Source organism: Trematomus bernacchii, unplaced genomic scaffold (assembly GCF_902827165.1).
Source record: "Trematomus bernacchii unplaced genomic scaffold, fTreBer1.1, whole genome shotgun sequence".
Taxonomy (NCBI): domain Eukaryota; kingdom Metazoa; phylum Chordata; class Actinopteri; order Perciformes; family Nototheniidae; genus Trematomus; species Trematomus bernacchii.
Window position 1 is genome coordinate 9,583,878 of NW_022987547.1, and position 24,202 is coordinate 9,608,079.

At 41.2% G+C, this 24,202-nt stretch overlaps 2 protein-coding genes across 2 annotated transcripts in view; one reads left to right on the forward strand and one right to left on the reverse strand.

The window, feature by feature from the left end:
• Positions 1 to 16,653, forward strand: part of LOC117476267 (synaptic vesicle glycoprotein 2C-like) — a 39,334-nt gene extending 22,681 nt beyond the window's left edge. Inside the window, exons 4-13 of the mRNA XM_034122663.1 lie at positions 90 to 241; positions 5,773 to 5,906; positions 6,839 to 6,928; positions 7,042 to 7,152; positions 7,236 to 7,324; positions 8,443 to 8,607; positions 9,690 to 9,823; positions 11,416 to 11,619; positions 11,734 to 11,893; positions 13,173 to 16,653. Coding sequence (XP_033978554.1) covers positions 90 to 241; positions 5,773 to 5,906; positions 6,839 to 6,928; positions 7,042 to 7,152; positions 7,236 to 7,324; positions 8,443 to 8,607; positions 9,690 to 9,823; positions 11,416 to 11,619; positions 11,734 to 11,893; positions 13,173 to 13,356 — 1,423 coding nt within the window. The 3' untranslated portion in view covers positions 13,357 to 16,653. The remainder of the gene's footprint in view (positions 1 to 89; positions 242 to 5,772; positions 5,907 to 6,838; positions 6,929 to 7,041; positions 7,153 to 7,235; positions 7,325 to 8,442; positions 8,608 to 9,689; positions 9,824 to 11,415; positions 11,620 to 11,733; positions 11,894 to 13,172) is intronic.
• Positions 16,654 to 19,823: 3,170 nt separating this feature from the next.
• Positions 19,824 to 23,389, reverse strand: LOC117476787 (proteinase-activated receptor 3-like). The gene is made up of 2 exons (XM_034123527.1): positions 23,139 to 23,389; positions 19,824 to 22,164 (listed from the first exon to the last, which is right to left on the reverse strand). The coding sequence occupies exons 1-2, from the start codon at positions 23,203 to 23,205 to the stop codon at positions 21,101 to 21,103; spliced, it is 1,131 nt and encodes a 376-aa protein (XP_033979418.1). The 5' UTR covers positions 23,206 to 23,389; the 3' UTR covers positions 19,824 to 21,100.
• Positions 23,390 to 24,202: the final 813 nt, after the last annotated feature.

A 24,202-nucleotide genomic window follows, 5' to 3' on the forward strand; every position in this document is an offset into this window, starting at 1 on the left:
AATGTTTGTCATCACACACATTCATATCATCACAATGACGGTTGGCGCGTGCAGCCAACATGGTTAATTACAACAAACTGTATTTGCAGGATTGGTGGAGCGGTGCCCATCGTGTTCTCCTACTTTGCGGAGGTGTTGGCTCGGGAGAAGAGAGGAGAGCATCTGAGCTGGCTGTGCATGTTCTGGATGATCGGAGGAATCTACGCCTCAGCCATGGCCTGGGCCATCATCCCACACTATGGTGAGTAACCACGCCGACCTAATGCACCAGTCATAAAGATTTCACACTGATGAGAGTGTCAAACAGCACTTGGAGTCATGAGTGACTTTTTTCCTTATTAGCATTACAGCGATCATCTCATCATCTCATCAAATGTTCCTAAAGTTTCGAGACAGAATGTTGTCAATCATAAGAACTTCTATTAAAGAGGCCCACTTATGCTTTTGGGGGTTTCCCTTTCCTGTAGTGTTTTATATACTGTAGGTTTTAGTGCATGTAAATGGTCTGCAAAGTCTAAACTCCTTTGGTTACTTTTGAAACATAGTGACATCACTATGTAACACTCTCCTATTGGCTAGCGCTCCAACACATTGTATGTGATTTGCTAAGGGGCGGGACATCTCTAAGCGGTACAATCACAACAGAGCCAGCCAGCTAACCAATCAGAGCAGACTGGGCTCTGGTTTCAGACAGAGGGTGAAAAGAGGTGCTGCAGCACAGGCAGTATGAGAAAAATAAAGACCTATTTAAAATGGAAGCATGTAGACATGTCACCGTAGAGGCACAAAAAACAAATATGAACATGAAAATGAGCATAATATATGCCTTTAAATGCCTTTTAAAACGTTCCAATGCCAAAACACTGTATGGGGGAGGCTGTGGCTCAGTGGGCTAGTGCGTTGATCTTCGGATCAGGGGAACCAGTGCTGGTTCAATCCCCACTGCAGTCAGCATGTCGTTGTGTCCCTGGGCAAGACACGTCACCCTAAATGGCTCCTGTGGGGACTGCCCACAGTATTGAATGTATGTAAGTCGCTTTGGATAAAAGCGTCTAACAAGTGACATGTAACGTAATGTACTGTAATGTAACGATGGGCAATACTCATAAAATAGACAAAATAAAGCATTTACGTTGCAAGGTAGTTTTCCAGGAATGTGCTCTTGCATGTTTTTGATTGGCCGCTGCAGCATCTTGCTGGATGACGCAGCAGAAAGTTTGAGACTGTTCTCCGTCAGAGCCTTAGAAACAGGGTACAATTATTGAATGTACATTTTCCTTTTAGCTGCAGCGACGAGGTTACATACTGCAGAGGTTTCCCACTGTCAGGAGTCACTCGCATCACTGCTTTAAACATTACTGCAAACAGAGAGGGCAATAACGTTCGACTCTGCAGTACGTTCCTTGTCTTCATGATGCTCCCTGCTGATGTGGTGCGTATAGACCACCACACGATACATAACATGCAGGTTGAAATACTTCCAGAATCACAGGGCTGTATTTAGAAAGGCCCTCCAGGGTGCACACAGACACAAAGCAGGTGGCAGTGTAGGTGGAGCTCTGACAATCGCAGCAGAAGAAAAAGCATTGAAGCATATGTCTGCCTACACATTGGATATGCACATGAAGGCTTTTTAAACTCTTCAGAATAGTCAGAACTGCAGTAGTTCTTATTACAGCAATTTCGTTTTTCAACCATAACAGGACCATACTGTGAACTTTACAAGGTCCACAATGTATACTCAGTGTTCATTTGATGCTATTTTATGTGACAGTATTGGTGGTAAAACTAAATAAAGGAGGAGAAAAAAATTAAAAGGCCAGCCACCTGGATCAATCCTTTTTCTATTTTATACGTTCACATTATAATTGTGATGGTTTGGGTTGTCTATGTTGCACGTTTTTTCTTATTTTCTTAACTGTACATATGCCATCTATAGAACATCTGTCCATCCTTGGAAAGGGACCCATCCTCTGTTGCTCTCCCCTTATATTAAAGTGGACCTATCATGCTATATTTTAATAATATATTGTAGGGCCATACCTATATAAAACATGTCTGTGAAGTTTTTTTTTCAAAATACCAAACAGATCATGCATTTTAGCCATGCCTCATTTCGCTCTATTTGCTCTTTTCCAGCCCTATTTTTGCAAGGGCTAATTCTGTGAGAAGTCTTCTTCGCTGCTTTTGTGGCAGACTACAGCGCCACTTACAGGCCTGGCATATGTACTACAGCGTCTCCAGCGCTTTCGAGCGGCAATGGCCGTGGCCGTGGCCCAACCCCCCATTCCCCTGATAGGTGGAGAGTTGCCCATATAGGCGGAGCTCCCCGTTTCTGACGTCAGAACAATTTCAAATCTGTATCAGATCCGCTGCAGCCCCATTTTTAGAGATTTGGGTATGGAGGAAAAGAGAGAGGGTTGTGTTTTCTGACACTTGGTGAGTTCCCTGACATGCATTTTGCATGATAGGTCCCCTTTAACTGTGGGGTTCCTCTGGGAGTTTTTCCTTGTCTGCTGCGAGGGCATAAGGACCCATCAGACAAATGTGTCATTTTTTATATTGGGCTATACTAGTCAAATGTTATTGATTGATAACAAAGAAACCCTAAAAACTGAGAGCTGGGTGATAACAGAATAGAAAGTGTATGTGAGAAGATAAGAACAACATGAGCTAAATGAAATCCATCTGGGTTGGTGAACATGGAGGAGCAGAGGAAGAGATTGGGAGGACAAGCTGGATGGAGAGGTGGAGGGGGCGCTTGATTTATGTAGCTTGTGTCAGGGATAATCGAAATGGGAGGGGATACAACAGAGGGCTGAAGGGAAATGGTAAATGGTGAGGGGAAACAAAGAGAAAGGTAAAGAATGAAAAGGTTTGAAAGGAAAGTGAAGAGTTGGCTTTGGGACCCCGGCCATCAGGACCCTGTCTCTGAGTGTGACATAAAGGGTTGATTAAGTACCTCACACAAGTGGTGTTCTTATCTAGAATAAAGTCACAGATCCAATATAAACTACACTATGAAACTAGTGGACACTAATTCAATTTGAAAATATGTGTTTTTGCCGCGTCATTGTACACAGCAATGTAGAATATAAGTCATTTATTTTGATAAATCCACATCTAAAAATCTATAAACATAATTCCGGTAATAACTCTCCCTTCCATTTCTTTTATTTACTGGCACCGGCTTACAAGAACTTTCATGAGACAAGTATTAGTATATCATTTGTGGCTCAAATGACCCTCAAATTAAAAGTTTCCATGTAAAGGATCGCTTTGACTTGTCACAAACTTTATTTATGTGAGTGTGTGAGCTCCAGCTGAGGCTCATCATTGAGGCCAATTGATTAGACGCCAGTGTTTTAACACACTTTTCCTCCAAGATTCAGCGGTGTGTGGGTAATAGGTTCCGCCGCAGTGCTCCCTGCATTGATCGGTGGACAAAGGCCAGAAAACGGTGTGTGTGTGTGTGTGTGTGTGTGTGTGTGTGTGTGTGTGTGTGTGTGTGTGTGTGTGTGTGTGTGTGTGTGTGTGTGTGTGTGTGTGTGTGTGTGTGTGTGCGTGTGTGTGTGTGTGTGTGTGTGTGTGTGTGTGTGTGTCTTTTTAAGACTGTTAGGAATGAGTGTGATACAGTAGGAAATAGTGGGGAAATAGTGTGTGTTCATTGACATGTATTAAAATGTGTGTCACAGCATCGAACAATGGCCAAGGACAGTGTGTGTGTGTGTGTGTGTGTGTGTGTGTGTGTGTGTGTGTGTGTGTGTGTGTGTGTGTGTGTGTGTGTGCGTGTGAGTGTGTGTGTTCACTTTCTGTAGAATAGGAACATAAATCTTGCTGAGTATCTGAATCAGTCAGCCATCCCCTCCAGTCCATTAAAGCTATAATCCCTCTAATGAGGTTTGTACTGGTACAGGCTGGAGCAGCACACACACACACACACACACACACACACACACACACTCTGATATAGATTTTTCTGTATTTTTGATATATATAGTTTGATATCATATCCATCATAAATATCTACTGTATAAATGTGCAAAGAGCTTAATAGATTTGTATATAATATATATACTTTGCAATTGCACAACAGTTTAAGTAAAGAAATTACAGTAAAAGTTTTACCTTTGAAATGTAAAATGGGACTCAATGGAAAATACCAGATGCTGTTGCTGATATAACCCACAGAACCATTTTTCCAATTTCATTAGTAACACCTACAATTTTGATAACGACATGTCAAAATATCAGCACTGAGTCTGACCTGTTAGTTTCCTATTCTCACTGATATCTAAAGTCCTTTTCTAGACACATCCTTTTAAAACTTACATTGGAAACGTTGTACTTTTAGTAAAGCAGGTCTTTGAATAACTAAACCTGAGCGGAGCACTCTGCCTCTCTGTGTCTCTCTCCGTGGTGCTGAAAAGGTCAAACCCAACATATTGCTTCTCTCTTTACGGTGGTGAAACACTCAAACTCCTACTTCTATCTGAACACGAAGAACACATCCAACAACAACCTACAGAAGCTTTACTTTAACAACTAAATAGACTTTATTTAAGTTTCTAAAAGACACAGTCATTTTCAAATGCAATTAATAAAAGGATTCAGGTGAGAAAAGGACAGCAGGAGAGAGAGACTAAGGACTTTGTATATACAGACGTTACACTGGGGACGCAGATAGTTGACCTGCAGGTTAATTAATTTATAGCTTGTGGCAGAGAAACAGTACTATGTTAATCCATGACTGAAAACCGTGTAAGCTTGAAGAAAAAAAGCTTTAAAGGTCCCATGGCCATTTCTACTGATCATAATTCCATTGTTGAGGTCTACTAAAATAGATTTACATTGTTCAATGTTCCACAATCACATTGGTTTCTCATACAGCATCTCTGTATAGTATGTGTATTCACTCTCTGTCCTATACACGCCTTTTTGGGAGCTCCTGCCCCCCCCCTCCCTGTGAGCCCAATGTGCTCTGATTGGTCAGCTCGCCCACTCTGTTCTGATGAGTCCACCACCGTTACAGCGGAACATCAGTGATTATGTTTTACAATGGCGTTTGTTAGCAACCAGAAAATGACACCAGTAATGACAAACAGATGAGAATGCTGCGTGGGGTCTGGGTGCCGTGTTGGCGGGATGTTGCGGGGCTCGCTGCTCCGCCCTTTGAGGCTCGAGGAGCGGACAGTGTGAGCTGGATTACTGGTGTCGTTTCCTGGTTGCTGCGTGGGGTCTGCGAGACAGCGAGACACCGCGGAACTCAGCCTGAGTACACACACACACACACTCACAGCCAGGCTGTTCGCCACACAGTTCGCCACACACTCACAGCCTGAGAAAAGATAAGGCTGAGTGAGTGTGTGTGCCGACGAAACTCTGCGGAGTTGCGCGGCTGAGAAAAGATAAGGCTGAGTGAGTGTGTGTGTGTGTGTGTGTGTGTGTGTGAGGAGCTCCACAGATTGGTCCATTTGGTAGTCGTTATGTCACTGTGACCAATAAGAAAAAAATGGAAAATGAGAAATCTCCAACGAGGCGTTCTGGGGCAGCATACACAGGTCTTTTCTGTGTTAGAGTTTTACTCGCTACAGGGTGTACTTTGAGGGTTTGTGACTTTGCAGACCGTTTACATGCAGAAAAAGCTTCATAACACACAAGGGGATGGGTATAACCGGAAAAGCATGACATGGGACCTTTAAATTAGATGTTAGTATGTCTTTTCATGGCATTACAATTGAACCATGTGTGTGTTTCTGCTTCTTTGTGCAGGCTGGAGTTTCAGCATGGGTTCAGCCTATCAGTTCCACAGCTGGAGAGTGTTTGTGGTGGTGTGTGCGCTGCCGTGTGTCTCTGCAGTGGTCGCTCTCACTTTTATGCCTGAAAGCCCCCGCTTCTTACTGGAGGTAAGAGAAACAGACGCAGTATACTTGGCAGCACCATTATAACCTTAATGACAATGGTTCTTATGGAAAGCAGAGAATATCACAAATGTTTGTAAAGTAGCATTTTGATTCCAATAGCGCTTCATTCTTTATGTGATATAAATGCAGTGAAATGGTTTAATTTCACATGCATCTTTGCATAAATGCAGAGGTTTTCAAATTGCGAGTCCATCTTTTTCAGGGGTGAGTGGAAAGTTGAAGGGGAGCTGTGAAAGGGAGAGATTTAAGACAAAAATACTCTGTGAGGTTTAAAAGGAGAGTTTCAAATGGACAGTCTCATGCAGACATTTAAAAAACAATAGGAAGTTAGTTATTATAGTGTGGCTGCTGATTTGGCAATCTCACAAAAACGGTCAGCAGTTGGAGTTACATCAGATACTGTGACACACACAACTCATAGAGGCAATACCTTGGTCAAAATTGAATTGTACCAACATGATACACATAATTTTAGATTACTACTGTCCATAAATAGGTCTAGAAACGACCAAGTTTCCTTCATATTAAAGTTACCCCATAATATTTGTGTATGCATCCATGGGTACATTACAACGTAGACCTCTAATAGCTAATTTGGCATAATTTCAAATGCCCAAATTTGCAAGAAATAAGCAAAAAAACAGGGCTTAAGTTATCGCCAATAGCCTATAATTCTTTATGTATGGGCTCTGTTGTCGGACTTGGAAAATCCTTGCATTTGTGTCACTTACAGTACAACTCATTAGCAGATATGAAAAATATAAAAATTTATTAGTAAAATGTTCCAAAATGAAAAGCCAACCTGAGTAATAATATGAGAGACTCATACAAGCCAGTATGGTTGACTGGAGTCAGCCTATTGAAGATGAATGGGAGGTCCTGATGTGTATTCATAACACGTGTCTGTCTCGTAGAATGGTAAACATGACGAGGCCTGGATGGTGCTCAAACACATCCACGACACCAACATGCGCGCCCGTGGAGAGCCTGAGAGAGTGTTCACTGTGAGTACACACCATACACTGTATATATAAAGGTACACACCGGCCTGCACACCGTCATCCCTCCAGCTGCTGCAGTGCCTCAGCAGCTGACAGATCAGTGTCTCCCCCTGCAGGTCAACAGGATAAAAGTCCCCAAGCAGCTGGACGAGCTGGTGGAGATGCAGAATGAGTCAGCCAACCCTGTCCTCAAAGTCCTCTACAAGATCAAGGCTGAGCTCAGAGGAGTACGTTATATTTTGGTTTTTATACTGAACCGTAATGGTTGTTAAGATTCTCATTGACTGAATGGCTTTGTCTTTTATTACAGATCTGGTTGACTTTCATGAAATGCTTCGACTACCCAGTGAAAGACAACACTATAAAGCTGGCTATAGTCTGGTTTACTCTATCATTTGGGTAAGAGAACACTTTATATTTCTATATTGTGTTGTGTTCTTCTGTCATCATGTTAAATTATGCTATACATTGCCCTTAGTGATAGTTAGCCAAGTGACCGCTACTTTCCAGCTAAATAACAGTGAGTTTAGTGAAGTATCACTGAGGCAGATAGTATCTTACTTACACCCTCATGATGAATGTTACCAGGTTAGATTGGATAGAGAGAGGCTGTTTGAGGGAAAGTGGCTATTGTACCCTGAACAAGTGGTGATCTTATCTTGAATATCATCACAAGAGCAATATGAAATTCACTACTGTAATGTTAAGGAATACTAGTTGGTGCAGTACACGCTAATTCAGTCTGGCCTTTTTATTAGTTGGCTTCTGTAAGGAACTACCTGTCAAAAAGTGTTTTACATTTAAAAAGAGACAAGATGAGGTTATTTCCTTTGTTTTGGTCGATATACAGTATGAGCTCTTTTTTCTGAGTCGGCTCCAAGATTATTTTCTTTCCTTTTAAATTTGACCTCCCAGCTTAGAAATACAAAAAAACTATCTGTAAAGTACCTTTCTATGTACTCCTCTAAATAAATATAACACAGTCAATAACACTCAACAAAAAACCTGTTTATTTATGTCGACATATTTACACACGTGTTCTGACGCGTTATTACCAAAGTGAATTTAGGTTCAAAATGCTGTCACTAATCCTTTCAATCTTTTCAAATAAAAACCTCTTTTTCTATAAATATGTTTGCCTAAAACCAACGTTGGTATGTTAGTAACTCCAACATGTGCACTGCATGAAAAGAGATGGGGGGGGAAAAGAAGAGCAAAGTCAGACTTTGGGGCTTTCGCAGATGATTTGTTTCCCACCATACACTATTTGTTGTACTGACCTAAATGCAGACGTTTATCAAGAAGCCCTGGTCATGCCACATTGATGCATTATAAAACAAATATGCACATCTTATAAATATTTGGTTTGCAATTGAGATAATTCATCAGTAATTGATCAAATAGCAACAACAAATATAACTCTCCAAATGGTTAATGATTCAAAGTGAGCACAGCCCAGCTGGAGTGGCTCTGTCAGAGTCCACACTTGACTACTACTAGTGTGTTGCTGCGTCCAGGTACTACGGGCTCTCCGTCTGGTTCCCGGACGTCATCAAGCACCTCCAGGCCGACGACTACGCCTCCAGAGTGAAGATCCACAACAACGAGCGCATCGAAGACTTCACCTTCAACTTCACCCTGGAGAACCAGATCCACAGGAACGGCATGTTTCTGAACGACAGGTAACATGTTCTGATTGGATTTTAATATTGCTCTCTCAGACAAAGGGATTCATAATAAAGAAGTTATAAAAAAACAGCTTACAAGTTGTGAATGGAGCCTGTGAGCCTCCCTCAGCACAGTGTTGTGGTTAAAAGCCTCTCGTCCCGTTGTAGGATAGCAGTACTATTAGTCATTCCCACAAACAACACGCCACTGCTGGTAATATTAATCCTGCATCCTTTATCTCACACAGCACCAGGAAATTAAAAGCCTTATCTCTTTCTCTCTCCTCTCTCTAACACACACACACACGCACGCACGCACGCACGCACGCACGCACGCACGCACACACACACACCCACATACTTGTTTCTCCTCCTGGTTACACAGAGCCTAGAGAGAAGAAGCATCAATGTCGTTTTTGTTGTTTTCAACCCTCAATGAAGTTTATTAAGAGATTCAATCAAGACCAATACCATCACAATGTGTACAGCAGCATGCAACAGATCATATAGATATGTAACACACTGCTAAACCCTGTCATAGTCATGCTAAAGGATGGCCTCTACTGTGACATGTTTACACACTTTAATGTTCAAAAAGGTCTTCATTCTCTCATACTGCCTGTGCTGCAGCACCTCTTATCACCCTCTGTCTGAAACCAGAGCCCAGCTCTGATTGGTTAGCTGGCCGGCTCTGTTGTCCCACTTAGAGATGTCCTGCCTATCACGTAAAACGTATTTGAGCGCTAGCCGTAGAAGCGCAACTGTGACATAGTGATGTCATAATGTCACAGAAGTAAAAAAAGATCCTGTGGGAGTGCAATGGATGTCATTCAGGTTAAGGGGGGGGGGGGGGGGGGAGTGTGTGGGAGAGAAACTCCCTCTGGAGGGAACACAGGGATTTTAGCCTTTTCAGACCATTTACAAAAAAGCCTATGTACTGTAACACACTACAGGGAAGGGATCACCCCAAAAAGCATTAATAACAAGAAATTATTTAGTGTCAATTTCCAATCCCTGTTAATCCTGATTTAATAGTTGAGACTTTTTATATTTTAAACATATGTTAATGTGTTCTGTGTTAACTCCTCTCCTCCCAGGTTCATCAGTATGAAGATCAGGTCAGTCACATTCATCGACTCGTCCTTCCTCAACTGCTACTTTGAAGACGTCTCCTCCGTAGGGTCCTCCTTCCAAAACTGCACCTTTGTCGACTCCTTCTTTTACAACACAGGTGAGTCTACACACTCACATTCAGAGCATTCCTCTCGAGCACACACTTCCACCCCAGAAAATCCTATTATACCGTCGGTGGCTCACACATATGTCTCACTCAGTCTCTCTGTCTCTTTCTGACAGTTCATTTTGGGTCTAACGTCCAAGCTTCCAGGCAAGAAATAATTGGTTTGAACGTTTATGGCTTTGCTTTATGCAACTAAATGACTGCTTAACCTCCCTGCCCCTGCACAGATTGCCTGTCTGAGCCCAGGCGACTGTACTTAAGAAGGAAACTGAGCAGGGCACGGCTGCAGAACACTGAAATGGCATTTTCTAACCACACAAACACTCCTGGAGTGATGCTTGTTATTGTCACTGGTGTTTTAGATGCTTTGAAAAAAACGTAAGCAGTGAAGTAAATAAACATGATTCTCTGAGCAGCTGAATTTAACTTCCAAATGTGAGATGTTCCTATTCACTTCATTATATAATGCTTTGTTTTTGATGCATCAGAACCAGCCTTCTGCAGAAACATCTAAAAGCATAACATTGCACCTTTTATTTTAAAAGTGCAGTTTAATCATTTTTGAGGCAGGCAAAAACCCAGACAGGAACAAAGGGGAAAGCAGTGCAGAGTGCAGACACTTGAAATGCTCAGAGGAACTGAGGCTGAATCAGACCGTATGGGAGCGCTGGGTGGAAAGAAAGTTCCCTCCAGTGCTCAGGAAAAAGCGCTGAACATGGAAAGAGTAAGGGCACATCAGGTTACTGGTAATTCCCCATGGGAAATGCAGTCCCTCTGCCCCAAGCAATGTGTCTCTAGAGAGTGCAGGGAAGAGAGGAACGAGGAGAGACAGAGGGAGGGAGGAGTGCGTCATGAGAGGTGAGAGAGGGGAATGTTTTCTCTGTGCTGCAGCCGCTGACGTTTATTAATACACTTTGCTGTTTACGGAGAGAGCCCACAGACATGTCAACTATACAGAACACTTAATACTGTCTACTCGTATGCTATGCACACAGTTTTGAAGGGCTATGTTTATGAATCAATTATAAATGCAAGTGTATGCAGGCAAGGTTTTATTTTACCTCCAATTAAAGAATCCGACTAGTTGAGAATAAAGGAACACTTCAGCATGTAGGGAAAGAAGTCTATTGCTGTCTCACAGAAAGTGAAATAGGATAGTGGACACAGCAGGTTTTCTGTGTCAAATAGTTTGTAGTCATTTAAATAGAACACAACTTTTCATGCAACATGCAAAACATAAGATAAATAAAAGAGACAGAGCCCTGCCTGAAAGCCGGTATGGTTGAAATTGTACTTCAGTGATGAATTCATAGAAATACCAAAACCATTTGACCTTTCCTGAATCAATAGAAATTAACAAAACTAAAATAAACAATACCAGAAAAGCCAACCAATGAGATGAACCCATGCAGATTTAAGTCAACTCTATCAGCGGCAGAAAACGGAGCATTTAGTTTGTGCATTAAGGATTTAAACTCTGAGAAAGAGACGAGTTTAAATCGAGATGTAGAAAGTGGCAGGTGGATCAAAACAAATGTATTACCTAAACTCAAAATTAAAATGCTTGTGTCCCACATTTACAGATGTTGACGATGCCAAGCTGACAAATTCAAGAGTGATCAACAGCTCCTTCCACCACAACAAGACGGGCTGTCAGATGACGTTTGACGACGACTACAGCGCCTACTGGGTCTACTTTGTCAACTTCCTGGGAACGCTGGCTGTGCTGCCCGGCAACATCGTCTCTGCCCTGCTCATGGACAAAATAGGACGTCTCAGCATGTTAGGTACAAAGAAACCCAAGCAGCCCTTCTTATTCATTTCTTTTGATGTTGGTCTGTGTTTGTGGTGATCTCTGCTGAGGTAAATGAGGTTATTTTGTCCCGTGTTGTGTCCTGCAGGAGGCTCCATGGTGCTCTCAGGCATCAGCTGCTTCTTCCTGTGGTTTGGCACCAGCGAGTCCATGATGATCTTCATGCTGTGTCTCTACAACGGCCTCAGTATCTCCGCCTGGAACTCGCTGGATGTCGTCACCGCTGAGCTGTACCCGACAGACAGGAGGTGGGCTGCACACTACACAAATACATACTTATAAATGTGAAGGTGTAGATGTTATTGCAACATTAGGGGAGGGTGGCGCTTCTTGAGGTCTTCTCCCAGGACATTTTGAGCGTCAACAGTTGATGTTATATTTCTTGCACTCTACTGAATTTTTCTGCACCAATTTATGGTGGAAATATCATTATTTCTTTAAGTAAAAACACAAAGTGTAAGCAGTATGTGTATAATAATCTAATTTCTAATAATGGAATATATTCCTGTGTTGCATGTATATATTTAAACATTTTTAATTATTAGTATCTAAATTCAGGGTTTCAATTGAGTTTAAGCAAAATGTTTTGGTCATAGAGATATATTGTAAATATTTCCTTAAACAATTTGTACTTTATGTTACTGGACCCGGATCCATTGCACATTATACATCAGCAATAAGGGGTGTGAAAATATTTACTTTTCAAGTATTTGAATTTATCCAAACATTGATATGGTTTGATTGTTGAACACGATAAGGCTTTCAGAAAAGTGTTTTAGGTACAGTATAAACAGAGATTAGGACATTTGGTCCACGCTTGAGCTAGAATCTGATCACGGATTTGTAATCTTCAGCCGTTCCGTAGCACTTGGTATCTCATCAGGTTCACAAAATGCACTGCAGACCATCAGAGTTTGATGCATATAGTTTTATTCTTAAAAGAATGAGAACCGGGGCCAGTCTCCGGACGACTGGACCAAAGATGTGAACGTGCTTTCTCCTTTTTATACTGAGACAGTCCTAACCCCTGCTGTTCCATCTTCAAACTCTCATCCCAATGTTTTGACCACGGGTTCTATTTTGAGACTTTCTCCTTCTATGTTGGCTACATTTTCTACTGACTTCAGTGTTTTTCTAATGAGGGCTGAAGACCCTCCAGCTACTCCTACCCCTATTATTATTTTTTCTAATATTCGCGAGAACATTCTCTAGCTACTCCTACCACTTTTAACAGCCTTCAACCATGGGCCTTCTGTCCTTTCATGAAACCTCCTACACACACAGACACACACCTCCCTACTCCTGCATACAGGCCTTGGCAGCTGGGCCCTCAACTTTCTTACACATGAAGTTACACTATTTGAGGAAGACACTGGGCTGACACTGTACACCCCTTAACATTACACTTATTTGACTGAATACAAATTACACTCTGTTATTTTCTAATACAGAGCTTACACATTCTACTCCAACCACTGCAGCCTGTTTTAAATTCTGACTCTCTCCTTTGTGTCCCCTTGTTTTCAGGGGCACAGGCTTCGGCTTCTGTAATGCCATGTGTAAGCTGGCGGCGGTGCTGGGCAACCTGATCTTTGGCTCTCTGGTTGGCATCACCAAGGCGATCCCCATCCTAATGGCCTCGTCTGTGCTGGTTGCCGGCGGGTTGGTGGGGCTCCGACTGCCAGACACACGGGCCAATGTCCTCATGTAAACCTCCACACAGGACAGAGTGTTGTTTGCCAGGTATTTACTCAGTTTACTGAATAACCATTCTTCAATGGACTGATTTATTTGAAGCTGCCATCATTTTTGTATTTATTATTTGCTGAAGAATGTTGACTGTGTTCTCAAACAGGACAAGGGTGTGTTATTCTGTTATTTCTGAGTAAAAACCTGGTAAACAATAAAAGATAATGAGTTGCAGTTTGACTTTCCAATGAGCTGTAGATATAAAGAGTTTGGAGAAAACAATCAAAGGTTAGAAATGTACCAAGTGTACGTGGCTGCTTGCCAAAGCGCTGGGCATTCATGCAGGCATTAAAATGCTACTGCTCAGAAACAAGTAAGAATTGTTGGTGGTGATGAAACTCTGAATATCAGCAGCTCATTAGCTGTTTTCACACATGCAGCACACAAATATGTGTAACAACTGCAAAAGGCTTGGACTTCCCACAACCTTCCCCTTCAAAATCTCTATTAAATGTACTCAGATTAAAGGGATAGTTTGAGCTTTTGGGACCCATGCTTATTCAAAGCTCACATTAGCAGCTGCTTAGCTTAACTTAAAGACAGGAAACACAGGGAATAGCCAACCTGTCCGTTGGTAAAAAATCTGCCAATCACGCTTAAGCTCACTTATTTACCTTTTTTCATATCATTCTGTACCAAAAAAAAGTAGCTTGACCATTGGTCATGTTATGTGGTTAGGGGCCATATGTCTTGGTCAGTAACTTTGCAGTGCTGTTGCTTTTGACACTTGTTTTTCGAACGGATTTACCCACAAAATGCATAATTCTATTAGTGAGCTTCAGAAGTGCTGATAATTATATATTGTTACCTTAGTTTGAACAGAGCAAGGCTATTTGTTCTCCTATGTTTCCAGTGTTTGTGCTAAGCTAACTAGCAGCTAGCGGTAGCATCATTACATAACAAACATTAGGAGTGCTTTTGCTCAATTGCATCCAACTCTGAGCAAGAATGCTAATAAGTGTGTAAAGTTCAGGTAAATGTCAAACTATTCCTTTAAGTAAAACAATATTTTTAACAAACCTTTATGTGATCAGACTTGTTTTTATGTATATTTATATATTTAATAATTTATGATGATTGTGCTTTTTCGAGTTGAAAGGCCAGAAATTGAAGGTTCTTTTTTTTCTCTGTTCTTACACCTGTGATTCCATATGATTGGCGACATTCAAGCCTTTTGCTGCACATTAATTTTAAGAATGACAAGGCCATAAGAAAAATATATAAATAAATAAAGTAGTTTAGTCAAAACCGGCAACTTCAGCAGTTACATTTCTAAAGTGTAAAAAGGTTTACATTTTCTGCTTTTTACAGTAAGAGACTTTTGGGATTGGAAACCTTTTTGTCTGAATGCTTCCTCTCTCGCTCTTTCTTGTCTGTGTTGTGTTTCGTCTCGTGGCACCGAGCTCACCGCGAAGGGCTTTGCTCTCCGTTGCAATCCAATCTGTAAAAAATGAATTTATACGCTGTTAAAATCTGCTCTCCTCCCTGTTTTGGTTTATTGTCTCACTGTCTTGGTTTTCCTCATGGTGTATCCTTCCCAGTCATGTCCTCTTGCTCTGTTTAGCTCCTCCTGCCTTGCTGCTGCTCCCCCCTAAAACTCAAAGGCCTTTCTCAAATGTCGTGCCTCTTTCTCCATTGAGCCCGTCTCTTCTTCCAAACCTTTGCTGGAAGCTTTGCTGCTCTGTCCTGCTTTTTATCAGCTTTGCATCTCTTGATACTGCAGTGTGTATGAGTGTGTGTATGAGTGTGTGTGCCAGACAAACCCTGATAAGATCAGTGAGCTTCTTTTTGTTTTATTTTCTACACCAGGGAGTGTTTTTTGGAAGATTTTAACAAAATGATGAAGTGAAATTAAAAGCCATGCTTAAATGATCAGTTCACCCAAATTCCCAAAAAACATGCCGTGCAAACACTTAATGTGGATCTCATCAGGACAGAGACAGTCATTTGGATTGATCCTGTAGGGTCAATGAGTGTTTGTACAACCTTTCATAATAATTCAATGTTTGTTGAGATATCTCACTCAAAAGCAGAAATGTCAACCTCATAATTGAGCTAGAATAAACGTCAGGGAATTAGAAAAGTCATTAGGATCCACCTTCTGGAGACCATGAATGTTTGTTCAACATTTCATGATAATTCATGTAATATTTGTCGAGATGTTGACCAACATTTCCCTTCCTAGAACAACACCTAGATGTACCTTTCTAAAAAACAGTGTCCCTACTCTAGAAAACCCACATACATATTTCCAGAGGGATTATTTGATCTGTAAAAAGTAGATCCCATGAAAGGAGTGAGGTCCTTAAGATTAGTTCAGATGTTGTTTCTGGAAAGAGACACTGTGGAGATTTTCACCAAACAATATATAACTCACCTTCATTGAAATGAAGTGGTGGGAGAAACCTCAGAGACAGAGATCTGGGCAAATACAACTACAACTACCTGCATGCCTAGATACTATCTCTGCTAAGTAAATACAATATGTTTTTTTGTAATTTGGGTGAACAGACCCTTTAAAACCTCTAATGAATGGAACTTTTGCTGCTACAATGTTTAAAAAAGGAAAAAAGGTAATTTGTAAAATATAAAATGTTATTTTCTGGGTTTGCAAAATGTCAAATAACACAAAACTAAAGCACTGTTTATTCAGTTATTTTCCGAATCAGTTTTACATTATGTTGTGTTGCTTATATCCTATTTCTTACTCTGGAAATGTGTGCGGTACATAGGCTCCTACATGCAGCTACGTATTTCAGTTTTTTTCTTACTGAAATGCAATTGTTTTGAGATCTGGTTTCCTGATGTTTGATGCTTTATCTCCGTCCAACATCCCCCTCCACCTGTGCAGAAAAAGCTCACTAAACATCACTGTTTGCAAAAAGAAATCCTGCATGTTTGTTACTGAAGTCCTTCTGTTGTGTGTGCTTTTTCCATCTTGGTGTCTTCGCTGTTCCTCTGCGGAGGGAAACAGATATGTGATTCCCGGGTCAAAGGTGAATGTATCATTCTCGTGTGTCGTCAGATTGGTTGTGGACAGGTTTTCATTATACTGAGTTGACTTCTATGTCATTGTGAAAGGGCATGCCAGTGTTGAGATGCCTGTATGTACTACAAGATGTTACCCAGCAGGGGTGGTCAAATCTGCTTTTTGTTGTGAAGGTTTCCAGGTAGATTCATCATGAAGTCACTGAAGCAGGAATGACATTTCCAGAGTTATGACTTTCAGATTTTAAAACCTCTGCTGTCAAACAATATGTGAAGGCAGGGGCGGACTGGCCATCGGGACGTTCGGGACGAATCCCGATGGGCCGGTACTGAAGTGGGCCGGTCGGACGATGTGGGCCGCTCGGATAAGTCACCAGCACCCCCCCCCCCCCCCCCCCGTAGACAATTTCCTCGCGGTATATACTTGCGGCACCGAGGTGGGCCGCTCGGATAAGTCACTAGCACCACCCCCCGTAGCCAATTTCCTCGCGGTATATACTTGCGGCACCGAGGTGGGCCGCTCGGATAAGTCACTAGCACCCCCCCCGTTAGTATTTTACCGAGGTGGGCCGGCGGTACCGAAGTGGGCCGGTCGAGAGTCCCGGGCTGATTTGTAGTCCCAGTCCGCCCCTGTGTGAAGGTGTGTGTAAAAACAATAACCTGTCCTTGATATGATTTATTTTGTTAAGAAAAGGCTCAAGTGATTGCAGTGTAAAGGTGGATTCCTCTGGTGTCTACGTATTGAATAAAGAGTTTCATTTGAATAGCTGTCGGGCATTCATTGTACAAAAATAAATATGGCCTCATTCACTTACACCAGCAGATGGCAACATTTATACAACATTAACCACGTGCTCTTATGAGGTGCTTTCTATATGTCTTTAAAATACTCTAATTCAAAGATGTATTGGACAAAGTAGCAGATTGATTTTTTAATTGGTTGAACTTTTCGATTAAGCCTCAATTTTAATAAAAAACCATGAAAATAGCTTGTGCCTCTAAACTGAAATGTCCCATGTCCCAACATTTGCTGCATTCATTTTCTTCAGAAAGACAAAAAAAGAAAGTCCTGATTAACATATTGATAACAACTTAAACCAAAACACATAAGTTCAAATCAAACAAGTTAAATCCCTTTAATATTTAGTCTTCTTTTTAAAGAAGTGTTTACCTCAGTCTTAAAATTGAATTAAGTTGTTCTCCTCTGCAATCCTGATACCTTCGAGCTGAAATATGAGTCATCATTTCAGTCTTAATGAAACAGACTGACTCATACAAGACTGAAATGTTACACACATCTTTATGAAACTGTCCTCTGAGGTTTGTCGAAGCAAATGAAAGCACAGCCCAGGAGAGTTTTTAACTTGCAACCTCCAGAAAATGTGGTACTTCCAGCTTAGCTTTCAAGGCGAATTTACCTTAATAATTCAATTAAACTTTAAATTCAGGGTGGGCAAACTTTTGTGGTGGTTCATAACAGGTTTTCAGATCATTTGATGCATAGATCAACCTAAAATATTATATTCAAGGGTTTCAATTAGTTATCTCTTATTTTAGTTTAATAACATCACTATGTTTTTTTCTGGCTTTTCATTTGTGACCATGATATCCTTCATTTGTGGATTTTTAATGAATGATCTGCATGCTTTAATGGTTAAAATGAAACATGGGACAGTCAACCATTACAGTGGAGCAGCTTCTCTACCACCTGAGCTACTGTATACTCCAGTGCAGGTACGTTTTAGTGTTTCTATTAGTGATGTGTCGGTCGCGAACGAGCCGGCTCAAAGAGCCGGCTCTTTTAAGTGAACGACGGGAGCCGGCTCGCGCCCGCGAACGAGCCGTTTTTTTTTGTTATTTTGTTGTTGTTAAGTAATACAAGACAGAATGATATGATGATCTCCGCGCTACAGCTGCTCCGTGCATGCATGCAGTGACATGTAATATCCAAGGATTAGAGACTGTTGGATGCTGCTGTTTTGAGCATTGCAATACATTTATTTTTATTATGTTTTTTTATGATTAGAGACGGTTGGATGCTGCTGTACTGAGCATTGCAATATATTTATTTTCACCATGTTATTTATTTATGATTATCCTTGGGCTCGGCAAAGATTTGATGTCAGCTGTTGCTGTCTTTTTTTCTATAATTAATACTGAAATAGAGCCCTGCTGTTTAGTCAGGGCCTTTTCTTTAAATATAATTTTAAAATGTCGATAGAGTAGCCCATTTTTTAAAATGTCTATGCTTAAGTTTTTATCTCAATCTCAATTTTTATTTATTTATATAGCACATTTAAAACAACCTTCAGTTGACCAAAGTGCTGTACAGGCAATACATATTAAATAACACAATGGGAGTACAATAATAAAACAATAATTAAAAACATGATAAAAAGCACAATAACTAGAAAAATATTTTTAAAAAAACACATACAAATGTAAAAATGTAATGTTCAACTAGTATTAAAAGCCAGTGCAAAGAGGTGAGTTTTTAGCTGAGATTTAAAAAGTTCAATAGACTCAGCAGTCCGGATATGTACTGGGAGGCTGTTCCACAGTCTAGGAGCTGCAACACTGAAAGCCCTGTCACCTCGGGTTTTGTTATAGGTGTTGCTATCTGCTTTGTGTAGCGTGGTTCGACAAGCAAGTCTGTGCATTCATTGGGTGGTATCAGAGAGATACAAGGGTCTGTAAATGCAATGAAAACAATTGGCCACAGCAAATAATTGATATTAAACATGTCATTTTTACTTTTGAATACTTCAGTACAAAGGATGTATTGAATAATTTAAGTGATATGTGTACACATATAAATCATTAGTCAAAACAAGGCTACATTTGATTGAATTATAAAAGGTATAATATGTGGTAAACTGAAGAGCCGTTTGGGAGCCGAAAGAGCCGGCTCTTCTTGGTGAGCCGAGCCAAATGATCCGGCTCACCAAGAAGAGCCGGAATTCCCATCACTAGTTTCTATTTCTGAGTGTACACATGTTGCAGTCTCTAAACTTAGTTTATCTGCAGGGTTGATGAGGATTAACTCTCTGCAGCTTCAGTGTTTATGTCATTCGGCAGGAACAGGGTAGTAGACGGTCCAGTTGGTAAAACTACAGAGCCTGAGGTAAGCTACATTGGAGGGCTTGTGATGCGAATTTACGTAAATACAAATTCACTTAAAGGTGGGGTATGTCATTTATTTCAGAAACACTTTTTGTTATATTCCATGGAATGCTCTTAGCATCCCGATAGCAATGAATATATTAAATGCTTTACAAAAATGTAATCTGAAGCCGTAGCGCTGTAAAAAGCACGACCAATCATTTTAGCCGGCTCGGCTCAAATAACTGGATGGCCTACCTGCCTGTCAGCCTTCCATCTGTGCACAAACGTATCTCGTGCCCTCATTGGTCATGTGCGCGTTCGTGTGTGTTGGAGGAGGGGCTCTGTAAGGAAGTGGCAGATTTTCTCCGGTTGTGTATTTTCAAATTCTAGCGCACTCGAGCTGGTTTCTCCAAAATTACCCACCCCACCTTTAATGATTGGAAAACATGGACTACGTAAATCGTGTAGTACTGTAAGGCCAGCGTATCTAACTAGCTAGCTAGCTTAGCAAGACAGCTAGCTAGAGGGGTATTTTCAATGCGTTTGTTCACTTTAAAATGTTTGTAGTTTAGTCTGCAGGCTGTTCGACTTACTATTTAATCTAACATTACACCTTATAAAAGCCTTTCAATGTGTTATCTGCATTTTTTAAGTTAAAATTACTACATTTAAATGGATGACAATCCCTTAAAAAAAAAAAAGCCCACAACTTCCACCTTAGTACAATTGGTGTACAAAACCATTACAGATACAGCACACTTAATTTGTGGAAGTCACAAGATTTCCTCTTTTTTTTATTGTATTTTTGTAACTGTATGTTAATTAGTCTAGTAGTGTATGTGCTGGTGGTGTGTGTGTATCTATACAGTCTATGGTGTGTATCCTACATCCTGTTACAGGCTGGGCAGGAAATGCATACTCCCTTCAGTGGAGGGAAGTTCATTATTAAAAGATAAGAGAAACAAAGTGTATTTGAATACATATTTGGGAACATATCTGAATATACTATACAGAGATGTTCTAAGTTGTAGAAAAATTACATTTAGTTTGTCTGTATGGGGAGGGATTCAAGCTAAATTGGCTTAAGACACTTCTAGGCGCTACAAGACATCCAAGTAAACATTAAACACAGCATAGCTTATGTTTTAGTCATCACAGCTCCATACAGTATGTGACGGGAACACAGAAAAGCCTTGGAGGCTAAAGACAGTTCATGTTATAGCTTGTCAGATAGGTATTAATGCCCCTCACAGCAAGTGTTCAACACATACTGAAACACTCCACAAGGAAGACTGTTGTAAAGCCATGAATCAAAACTATTAACTATATCATGTTAATTATTTAAAAAAGCATACTTTCTTTTCATATTTACAAACATATCCATTAACAAATGAAGCATCTCCATTCAATGTCTTTGACGTATTCTCACACATGAGAAGTATTGCTATATAAAAAAATATTATTCCAGACAACACATTTAAAGCAACAAAAAGGTTGTTCCATTGCTTGCATCATAAATACAGTCCTTTTATTTCTCTTTGGATTCCAGCCCCAAAGAAAAAACTCCCTCTTTATCTGCAACAAGCAGTTTTTGGTAACACATAAATACGCTTTTAGACAGACAAGCTCAGAGTTTTGCCTTTAAAGGCCCTGAAGTAAAGCCTTGTCCCTGCGGACTTTGACATCAGGAGGAAGAGGAAAGGGTCCAGACATGCATGGAGGCAGCACAAACACACCGCCACTTTAAAATGGACGTACAAACTCTCCGTCCCGTACACAAACAGTTGCGCATAATGGAGGAGGTGCAGGACTCCAGCGGGAGTGAAACACAGCAGGAAGATCACAAACACCAGAGAGCTGGCCTGGATGTACATGGCCCAGTCGTGGTGAGATCGGTTGAGCTCACACACGATGCGACCGTAGCACACAACCGTAACCCCCAGCGGCACCAGGAGGCCGAAGACGGTCAGAAACAGGTTGTAGTAGAGCAGGAAGACGTGGGATTCGGAGAACACGGGCAGGACGTCATGGCAGGTGATGCGTCGCACCTCAAGGAGCCAATAGCTCTGCTGCACCAGGAGCTGGGGGACCACGGCGGCCCCGAACGCCCCCCACACTGCCACGGTGACCCACGCAGTGACCGCCCTTTTGGGGAGGCTTTTGTACATGAACGGGTGCACCACGGCCAGGTAGCGCTTGATGCTGATGCAGGCCAGCGTCTGGGCCGAGCAGTAGAGGTTGCCATAGAAACAGGCCGTGACCACCCGACACGCAGCCTCCCCGAGCACCCAGTTGTTTCCATGGAAATGGTAGTGAGCCTTGAAGAGGAGGGAGAGGAGGAGGAAGAGGTCGGAGACGGCCAGGCTGCAGTACAGGATGGCGGAGGACACCTTCCGGATTTTTGTGACCAGCGTGCACAAGATGGCGACGTTGGCCGGGATCCCGACAGCGACGACCAACATGTAAATGATGGGGATGACCCGGGTGCTCAGGACCCCGTCCAGGAACCCCACTGTGCTGTTGCTTAGGGACTGCAGTGCTGGAGGGGATTCAGATGGAAGGGCAGCCTGTGTCTCATTTAGGACAAACAAGGACTTGGTCTTAATGACTGGGTCCCCAAAAAATGTTCTTGGCCCTGCAATGGCAGAGCTGTTGCTGTTGTTCTTTCCCCATTTCCCTGCAACAATAACAAGAAAAGAAGTTACAATCCAATTGTTTATTGCCTCACAATAGCTGAAATATACTCATTAGATTGCAACTAGTTGTATTCTTCACATACGTTTTTTTGATTGGCATCTTGTGTATAAAATGTCATAAAATTGCAAAACATTAGCAGAAACAACGCCTTCAGTCCACCGCCCAAAGAGGTTGCGTCACCGTCATTTCAGCTGTAGTATTGATAATAAATCTTTCCATGTGTTGCAATAACTTATAGCCATAAAATGAGTGCCTGTTCCACGGTACACATAGTAACTTATTATTTCTTCATCTGATTCTGGTGGAAGAAGTATCAAATCCTTTGTCCATACTAGTAAAAGTATGAAAGTATTCTCAGTGAAATGTAAGTTTACTTCCAACATTAAAAGTAGCCCTAAAGTAATGATTGACAATTCATTTCAATCTGATCTAAGAGGGTTTTATTTTTAATTTAATTTAAATGTAAAAGTATGAGAATTGGCTCAACAACTCATCCTCCCGGTTATTTAGTACCATTAACTAGGTTGAACTAGCTTTAACTAGGTTCAAACCCCACTGCAGTCAGCATGTCGTTGTGTCCCTGAGACACTTCACCCCAAATTGCTCCTGTGGGGATTGCCCACAGTATTGAGTATGTAAGTCGCTTTGGATAAAAGCGTCTAACAAGTAACATGTAATGTAATGTAACTAAAGCTTTCAGAATAATGTAGAGAAAACATTTTAAAGTCATTATTTTCCCCCTGAAATGCATTGGAGTAGAAAACGTAAAAATGGAGAAAAAAAAACAAGGAAAGTATTTAACTTGGAATTTAAAAACATTACTTGAGTAAATGTACTGACTGTAATTAAAACTATCCACAAGTAAAAAAAGAGTATTTAAGGCAGATGAATGTTTCAGAATAAGTTCATTGTAAAGTATGATTAAAGAAATACACAGAAGGATGCAACTCTTACCTTTTTTCTGAAGAGTGCCACTCAAACAGAGAACAAAAACAAGGAAAAAGAGAAAAAGTTTCCCCATTCTTTCTTATCGTTCAACAACAATCAGCTTGACAGAAATAAATCCCACTTCTCTCTCTCACTGTACTCTCTGCTTTCTCATCTCATCGCTGTTTGCTGTCACCTCGCTCTGCTGCTGCTGCTGTGTGGGTGTACTGAAGTCACAAACACCTCCCCAAGCCTACCAACCAAAAAAAAAAACCACACTTGACATCTTCTCCGCTTGAAAAGGAATGTGGGTTGCCTTTAGTTTCTGTTTTAACATGCGCAGGGTGAACTGCTGACATAACACCCCTACACAGGATCTTAGTCACTCTGTGGCACTTACCTCTGTTATAAGAGATCCAAAGGTTACATTAGGGAACACCTTTGTATGTTTGTATATCTTTTGATACATACTGTATTATTGCATTACTCAAATATACTTTGTATTTTTTCCCCACTCTTCTTGCCCCTGAAGTTGCTGGTTGATAAATGGTAGTCTATATTTCTTTTCCTCCCTGCACTGAGTTACCATATGGAACATTTAAGGAAACTTTGGTATCTTTTTCTGAGGCCCAGAGTGATGTGTAGTGACGGATGCGGCGGAATGGTCACTGGGTTAGCAAAAGGACATGTCTGTCTGAAGATGATAAGCTTGTCTGAACATGAACAGTTTTGTTTAGTCTTCCCCCATTTTGTGGTCATTTTAACAACGATATGTCTTTATTTGGCATATTACCCTTTTAGGAAGTTGCATGCAGCGACTGCAGACGTATTCATGAATGTTGCTGAGGCTGTAGGGGCAGCTGTCTTTTATGATAAGGGAAATCTTACTTTTATATTTACAGGAAACTGTATTTGCTTGAAAGGGGCCCCAGTATGCAAAAATGTTTAGGTTCATATTTGTATTGTGTGCCTCTACTGTGACATGTCTCCATGCTTTAATGTTCAAAAAGCTCTTTGTTTTTCTCTGTACCTCTTTTCACCCTCTGTCTGAAACCAGAGCCCAGTCTGCTCTGATTGGTTAGCTGGATGGC

Bases quoted from the DNA above. Each gene is read 5' to 3' on its own strand.
- LOC117476787 (XM_034123527.1), bottom strand. From the start codon at position 23,205: ATGGGGAAACTTTTTCTCTTTTTCCTTGTTTTTGTTCTCTGTTTGAGT. The intron at 22,165-23,138 runs GTAAGAGTTGCA...TTATTGTTGCAG, and splicing joins TGGCACTCTTCAGAAAAAAG to GGAAATGGGGAAAGAACAAC.